At 49.6% G+C, this 8,714-nt stretch overlaps 1 protein-coding gene across 1 annotated transcript in view; it reads right to left on the reverse strand.

Moving 5' to 3' along the window:
• Window positions 1-320: 320 nt before the first annotated feature.
• ANKRD13D (ankyrin repeat domain 13 family member D) overlaps window positions 321-8,714 on the reverse strand; it is a 38,107-nt gene continuing 29,713 nt past the window's right edge. Inside the window, exon 15 of the mRNA XM_015418824.1 lies at window positions 321-1,310. Within this exon, the coding sequence (XP_015274310.1) occupies window positions 1,022-1,310 (289 nt within the window). The 3' untranslated portion in view covers window positions 321-1,021. The remainder of the gene's footprint in view (window positions 1,311-8,714) is intronic.

An 8,714-nucleotide genomic window follows, 5' to 3' on the forward strand; every position in this document is an offset into this window, starting at 1 on the left:
GATAACCCTTTGCATTGGCTGGGGAGGGTGGGGTTGGCCAAGCGTCTGCAGGGCACAACAGATAGCTGGTGGGCTGCACTCAGCGTTGGGGTTAATGTGTTGTATAGGTCTGAGCGCAAGATAAGACTAAACCAGCTGTCGGCTCCCTGCCTGAGTTAAGCCACGCTAATGCTAAATTGTGGCTCAAACTGCAAGCCAGCTTTGAATATACAAATCAGCTATTTCGGTAATTTGCCTGAAGAGCAACAGAAATCCTGGCAGTTAAAATTGGCGTGATAACCAAATGATCTGAGACAGAGGAAAGGGAAGAACAATGCCGGTTTCTTAGTTTTATTTAGTAGTTCTTGCTGCCCAGAGCCTCCCCCACCCCCGTGCCTGGTCCCCAAACGACAGGAAAAAGCCACTCAGGAGTGGGCACGGCTGTTCCCTTTAGACCCGCTGGGTTCAGTTAAAAAAAAAAAAAAATACACACCTCCTGCTCCCCTTCTCGTATATATCTTCAGAGATATAAATAAAATAAATTAAACACACAGGTGGGGGTGGGGAGCAGGAAGGGGGGGGGAATGGAGGAATGACGACGACGACGGTGCATCACACACACGGCAGGCAGGCCGGCTTCAGCGCTCACAGCCTCAGGCTCCAGGGCTCCGCCCCCGCCTGCTGCCACTGCCCCGGCCAGGCCCGGGCAAGTCTTGGGAAAGCAGCAGACGCCACCGATGCTGCTCTCCTCAACTTATTGCACTTCCTCTGCTCCGCTGCTCCATATTCCCCCTCCTATATAAAACACTTTCCTCAATGAGGGATGAGGAGATAAAGCAATTTTAAAAATATCTTACAGGAAATAATACCAGGGTGGAACGGAGTGAGTCCCAAGGAATGCAGAAGGTGCTGTCTTCTTCTCGCACCCAGGCCAACCCTCACCCCCACCCCGCCAGAGGTTAAAGAGACGGTGAGAGCCAGGGCGGCTGGGCGGTGCGAGGCCGGAGGGAGGCGAGGGGCCTCTTGCTGGCAGGCTGGGAGGCTACTTCTCCGTCAGCGAGAGCTGGAGGATGCGCTGCAGCTCCTCGTCTTCCTCGCTGCGCTGGCGTTCCCACTCTTCCTGCTCCTGTGAGGACAGCTCCATGGCCAGACGCAGCTGCTCATCGAAGCTGGGGTAGGGGGGTGGCAAGGCAGAGGAGCGGCCCCCGTCGGTGCCGAGAGCTGGGCTGACCTCAGGAGGAGGAGGAGGAGGAGGAGCACCATTGCTTCCTCCCGTCTCCACCGTGCCCAGGCCTGGCCCCGACTGAAGGAACATGCTCTCCTGGATAGCCCTGCAGGGAGAGAGAAGGGGGAGAAAAACGGGCCTTAGCAAGTGGGTAGCCAACTGCTCGTGTGGCCGCACTCCTCGGTCCTGTGGCTCAGAAAAGCGTCTAGCAGAACATTCCACAAGGCATCAGGTTGTACTCAGTGTCTGCAAGTTATGTCTAGCAATGTTTGGTGTCTGCATAAGCAGTGAGGGTGTGTGCGCAGGACCCATATTTTGTTTCCATTTGCCTACATCTTCTCTCTGTTTTCTCAGTTTTGTTTGTATCATCCCTCCCCCAACACATATTGGCAGAAAGTTGCTTGTCTTACACTTTCTTCAATTGCTATTTCTTAATTCTATTTAAAAATCTCTTCCAGAATTGCACAATTGCAAAAGCCCAGACAGGAGTCTTACAGTGGAATGTGAAATACCACAAGGCCTCCAAAAAGCCTATCCACCCCACATATCACAAAATGAAATTATGTATTAAGATAATATTTTCCCTTGTGTAAAAAACAGACTCATCTGATGTATGATCACATTTTATATTTACTGGAGGGGACAAAGACAAAAGCATAAACTACTTCAACAATAGCACGGCTGCAGCCATGGTAGTTGGAGAGGAGAGCTGGGAGTTTTCTTTTTCATCCTGTGCACCCTGTAAATTGTAGCACGGAAGATTTTACCCCTCTTCCAAAATGCACAGTCTGAAATGTGCCAACTCCTGGTTGTGCCTATGTCAGTTCTTAGATATTTTTTTTTACATTTAATGTATACCCTGCCTTTCTCCACAGTAGGGATCCAAAGTGACTTATATTGTTCTCTTTCCCATTTTATTCTTACAACAACCCTGTGAGGTAGGTTTGGCTGAGAGTGCTTGACTAGCCCAAGGTCACCTAGCAAGCTTCCATGGAAGAGTGGGGATTTGAACCCAGGTCTCCAAGATCCTAGGCCAACACTCTAACCACTACGCCACACTGTATTCTTACTTCAACTCTTTTGTGACTCAATGTAAGGTAATCTACGTAGGTAAGCTTTAATTCTCTGTCTAGCATTTTGTTCTCCAGAAGGGCCTTCCTATCATGTTTAGTAGGAAAACACAAGAGGGAAGGCATGTGGCGTTGATGCCCTCAAAGTTGAATGCAAAGGAAGTGACTGGGGAAGGGGATGTCATGTGACACTTTGGGGTTCATTGTCATCAAGTAGACTGATTGCATTTGGTTGTGCCTCCTTTTTGTCAAATATTAGTAAAACAGAGGAATCTATGAATAGCCAGAGGCAGGGATCATCTGGCACTTCTAATCTGCTCCAAACCACCTACGTCTGTGCAGTAACTTAAGGCCTGTCTGCTTCATGTCGATCTTACCTTCTTGCCTTTGGGTTCATTTTTTGCGTTAAGTGCTGTGTGGGTGTTTTGGACCCTTGCCTTGGGAACTGAAACTCCGGCTGGAAAGGCAGTTATTGTCCCTGCTTTTACTCTCTGACTCAACATCCCTGGTCTTTTGCTTCTCCCTTCTTGAGTGATGCATACTGCACAGTGTGTGTGTGGGGGGTATTTGGAATATCTGCATCTCAACATGGGCACTCCAATTGTGAAGTATTATTACTGTATATATCATATTATTGTGACTGCTTCAGTGAGCTAATTATTTCCCTTAATTAACTCTCATTCAACATTATTCAAAGTCTCAGTACTTCTAAGAATGGAAGATTTGTCTCCACTTACCGTGAAGCTTCCTTCTCGGTGGTCCAGGAGTGGGGCAGTCCTTGACTCCTTGGAAAGCGCCTCCCCCTTCCGTAGGCAGGGCCGGCAAACTTTGATCCCGGAGGAGGGGCGTATCCTCTGATCCCCAGTCATACTGAAAGCCACCTCTGAGCTGCTGTAAATTCACTTAAAAAAATATCTCCTTCCCCCTCAGACAGCTGGGGAATACCATCACAGCCGTGGGCTTAAACAAATACAAACCTGTATTTTAACCATTAGAGCAAACAAACAGCAACAGTCCACCACATCACATCATCAGTTAGACCATATTCATGAACAGCTGAACCACTAAAAAACCCTAAAGGACCGGAAGTCGTGTCCATCAAGAGAGGGCGGGTAGGACTGCCCCACTCTGGACCACCTGGAAGGAAGCTTCACGGTAAGTGAATACAAATCTTCCATTCTCCGGTGGTCCAGGAGTGGGCCAGTCCTTCAGACTCCTTACTCCTGGGACGTAGAAAAGCAGTGCTCCCCCCGGGTGGGTCACACAACGTCCGGTGCATATAGGGCCCGAAGTAACACTCTCCTGTCAAATGCTGCTTCTGCCGAAGCTAGTTCTTCAATCCTATAGCGCTTTGTAAAGGAATGGACAAATTTCCATGTCACCACCTTACAAGTGACTTCTAGGGACAGCAAGGCCCTATATGCCTCCAACGTGACTGTCCCCCGTAGAGTGCCCTGTGACCCCTGCTGGAGGTACCAACCCCTACACCTTGTATGCCTGACTGATCCTTATCCACCTGCTCAGGGCAGAAGTGGAGACACTCTTTGCCAGGGACAACTGACTAACATACCCAAACAAGGATTCAGTCTTTCTCAACCCCCTGGTCCTGTCCATATAGAAAACTCAAAGCACCCTGTTGTTGTAGAAGGTACATAAATCTGTGTGTACCGACAAAGCTCTCAGCTCCAAAAACCTATGCGCTGAAAAGATCCCCACTAAGAAATTGTTTACAGAGTAATGTCTTTCATGGGACATGATGCCATTGGTTCAAATGGCTCCTTGCATAGTGTCACGATTGCGCTGGCGGGCCAGGTAGGGCACGGAAAGTCCAAAACACAGTCCGAGTAACATGAGCAGAGTCCAAAATACCAAGTCAAAAACGCAGTCTAGGGTTACCGGGGATTGCATGCAGAGTTCAGAAGCCGAAAGCTGTTCGTCAAAAGTCAAGATACACAGTTCGTAGTCAGGGAGCCGGAGAAACGATGTCACGCAAGCCAAAGTCAGGAGCCGGGAAGTCAGGATGAAAACCAGGAGACAGGAACGCAGGATCCGGAGTGCAGCGAGGCGTCTATGAGACTAGTTGCCAGCATGAGTTGGGGATCTGAGAGAGCGGCCTAAAGAGCCCGTTTCGCTTGTTAGCCAATTACCGGCCGCTGACAGGGTCCTGGCTCCGGTCAGTACTCTGGGCTTAGAGGACGCCGACCTCGCATGCGCACCTCCTTACGTCGGGTTGCCATGTCCCGCCGCCTCTGTTCTCGCAAACGAGCCACCGGTGGGAGGGAATCAGGATCCCCGGGGTCAGGGTCCACGGGGTCGGGCTGCACTGCAGGCATGACACATAGTGCTCATAGCACTGCATTTACATTCCATGTGGAGAACCTGCGTACCTGTGGTGGATTGAGGAGGGAGGACACCCTCAAAAAAATGCCATATGTGCGGGTGATTCCCTTTCTTAGCCCCTCCAACCACAGAAAAGGGTGTTACTTGTCACCTTAGAGAACTAGTACTCAACCCTTTACTCAGACCCTGTTGGAGAAAGCCATCCCCAACCTGTGCCCGCCTCGGTTCCAACACCTGCTCTCCACACCAGTTAGATGTTTGGCAAGATCCGCCATATATCTTGATCATAGAAGATTTTCTGGATGCCAAGAGCATGGAAACCACCTCTGTCTCCTATCCCAGAGCTGCTCACTGTCTCCTCTCAACCTCCACGCTGCGAGTTGTAGCATGTCCGGTTGCAGATGAACGGTCATCTCCTGAGATAGAAGGTCCTGTCTGAGAGGCAGCCACCATAGATCCCGTCTGGAGAGGCTCATGAGGTCCTGGAACCACGCCCTGTGGCCAGAAGGGTACTATCAGAATCACATCTGCTCTTTAATCTATCACCTGCTGTACCACTCTGAGAATTAGAGTTAGGAGTGGCAAGGCATAGGGTAGAGTTCTTGGCCATGCTAGGAACAGGGCGTCCATTCCTAGTGCCCCTTTCATGTCTCGATGTGAAAGGATCCACCTCTGCCTTCCGAATCTTTCACTGATCTGTTGGAAGGCGTCCCTCTGTTAACACCTTTCTCTTCCTGCCATATGTGTGTCCTTTAAGAACAGCGCATACTCTCTGCCCATTGCATTTTATTTATTTATTATTTATCCTTCGACTTGATATACCGCCCAAACCCCCGTAGGGGTCTCTGGGCGGTTTACAGTTTCTTGGGTGCTAATCACCAGTTTCGATCCTAACTATGGCCACACGTTGATACAAGGGGGGGGGGGAGTTCCCTACCGGCACCCTGATGAAGACTTTTTTTCCGGCTCGGCTTCTTCTGGCTTGTACGATGTCCGGTACTCGGCAGACTTCAATGCTGGTCACCGGGGATCAGTCAGGCTCTGCTGCTGCCGTCTGCCGCCTCTCAGCGCTGCGGCGCCTCCACCAATCGCTGCCGCCGTCGCTCCGCTGCCGCTCTCACCGCCACCATCTTCGCCAGCCACTGCCTCTCCACACACCTCCACGGACGGAGGAGGGTGCCCCCACCCTACTAAGGGTGGGTACCCATTTATCTACTCGCCGATAGATAGTTACTTTGGCTTTCGAACCGCTGGGTGGGCTAGGACTAAGGGCCGAGAGCTCACCTTGACCACGGTGGGACTCGAACAGGTGCTCGAGTAGATGTTAAAGCAGGCGCTATACTGCCTGCGCCACCGCTCCATCTCTTGCATCGCTTCCTGGTGTAGCCACTGGGATTGCGTGTCTCCCTACCTCTTAATATAGACTTTCGCCATCATGTTTTCCATTTGAATCAGAACATGACTGCCTACCAGTTGCGTCTGGAGGCAAACCAGGGTCAACTTTATGGCCCTAAGTTCCAGGAAGTTGATGCTCTTGGATGTTTCCGACTTCGACCAGGTGTCTTGACCATGTGTCCCATGGAATGCGCTCCCCAGCCAAAGAGATTTGCATCCGTCGTGAGCATGGTCCTCTGAGGATCCCTTAGAAGTATCCCTTCTGTGAACCGAGTCGGAACTAGCCACTACTGTAACTCTGTCCACACAGACAGTGGTAACTCTACCTACTTGACTATCTTTTAGTCTATTTCCTTCTGGTAGTGAAGAAAGAAAGCGCTGCAGGGGTCTTGTATGAACTCTAGGCCACAGTAGTAGGTCTTGGCACGACACTATCATGCCCAGGAGACATGTTAGGGTCCTCACCTCCGGTGTCTAAATGTTCAGGACCTGATGTAAGATAAGTGAGAAATGTTACTAACCTCTCCTGGAACAGAAGAAACCTGTCCTGTCTTGTGTCTATCTGCCCTCCCAAGTGTGTAATTACCTGAGTCGGCTCCAGGGTCCTCTTCTCCCTGTTAATAGCACAACCATGTCCCTGTAGTACTTGGATTGTAAGGTCCAAGTGTAGGCTCGCCTGGTGACTTGAGTCCAGAGGGCGAGGCTTAATATTGGAAATGTTTGCTGTGGTATGCAAACCTTAGAAATCTCCTGTGATTATCCCTTGTCAGGATGTGTAGACAGACCTCCTCCAGGTGTATGGAGACCATGAAGTCCCCTGCATGTATGGAGGAAAAAGATGGACCTCAACATCTCCATCTTGAACTTTCGTGATTGCACATGTTTGTTGAGCCACTTCAAGTCCGAGATGGCCGTAGTGTTCCCGTTCTTCTTGAGGATCGTAAAGGGATGGAATAAATTCCTAGCAACCTCTCTGTCTCAGACGCCATCTCTATCGCTCCAATGTCCAACAGATGTTAGATGGCCTATAACATCATCTTGTGATTTTTCCTGGTGATCTTTCCCTTGGGATCTCCAAGAAACATTGCTTGGAACTCTTTCAAACTCTAGTGCGTAGCCATGGGCCACCCTCTCCAGGAACCACTTGTCCAACACAGTCTGGTGCCACTGCCCAAAGAAAGCTGTACTCTTGCATCTATATCTTTCATTGTCTTGGCCTAGTTATACCGGATGTTCCCTTCTTTGGTCCTTTAACACCTTGACCGGATTTTCCTGTGAGGACGAATGACCTATTGTCTCTAGACTTGTTATGCCATTTGACTTTTGTTGTTTATCATCACGACTGAGGTCTCAAAAGGACTGTGGTCTCCTTCTAGATTTCATATATTCTTCGACGATAGCACCCATGACTTGCCTTTGTCTTTCACCAAGTAACGTTCCAGGCCTGCTCTGAAAAGTTTAACTCCCTTGAGAGATACCACTGTTGCTGGATCTGCATTCCAGTGCCTCAGCCCTGTATCTCTCCTGGCCGTCACGCCACGTGCCATAGCCCTCACTGTGAGTTGTATGGCATCCAAAGAGGTTTCTGCCACAAATACTGTGGCTAGAGCTATCTGTTTTAGCTCATCCTTAAGGCTCTTTGGTATGTCACTGTCTACAGAAGTTAGCTCTGAGGCCCACGGGTAGGCCGCTCGAGGAAACAGGAATCCCGTAGCTGATGTTCTAAGGGAGATGGCAGGCACCTCAAAAAACTCTACGCAGTGCCTTTTCAACTCCCTTGTTTTTTGGGAGTCCATCAGCGTCCATGAGAAATAGAGAAGCAGAAGCTGATAAGTTAATCAAATCATCCACCATAGGAAGTTTGAACTTCTTTGTGGCTCCTGAAATAAGAGAGCAGAGTTTGTTTCCCAGACTCTGGATTGGCTGGGTGTTCCCATTCTGCCATAATGATATTGTAAAATGCCACAGGAAGTGGCACACCTGCAGTTTTAGTAGTAGTCTTGGGAATGGCTTTGTCAGAGCCTACAGGAAAAAAACCAGGATCCTCCTTGTCTTCCTGTATCTTTGGAGTGTATGTAAGCTCTAGTGCCCTGATGACCTTAGCCCACATTCCAGTATAGAGATTATGAGGAAGAGTCTACATTGAATGACAGGCACCGCTTCCTTCTCCTGCTCTAATAGCTCGCCTTTCTCTGGCACTAAATCCTCAGAATCTGTAGCGATCTCAGACCACTAACAATGGGTGTGCACCCTTTGCTGTGCTTGGGAGGCCTGTATTTCTAGGAGGAGGGCTGCCCTCTGTACTGGGACTCCTGTCTCTTTTAGCAGAGAGGTCAGTAGCCTAGGAAGAAGCTGCCTTTTGCCCTAGACCAGTGAATTCTTTCTCATTTCCTCTCTAAGCCAGGAGAGAAATTTGACTGGGCTTCCTCTCCTGAGGGCTCAGTATTTTGGGAGGCTATATTTATATATACTAAACATATATATATAGTCTGTGAAGGGTTCAGACTCTGTGCCTTGGGAGCTAGATGTTCCCGCCTTCTCAGCCATTTTAGGGGAACCTGAAAGTGAAAGTAGCCACCATCACTCTCCTAACACAACCCCAAAATGGAGCCCTGCCCCACCCACATCAGCCGAACCCGGTGGGGAAGAAGTAGGCCATTTATTGTTGCTCCCTTTCCCGAAGGCCCAGCAATAAGGACTGTAAA

The sequence above is a fragment of the Gekko japonicus genome, unplaced genomic scaffold (assembly GCF_001447785.1).
Source record: "Gekko japonicus isolate JY-2015 unplaced genomic scaffold, Gekko_japonicus_V1.1 scaffold1466, whole genome shotgun sequence".
NCBI lineage: Eukaryota > Metazoa > Chordata > Lepidosauria > Squamata > Gekkonidae > Gekko > Gekko japonicus.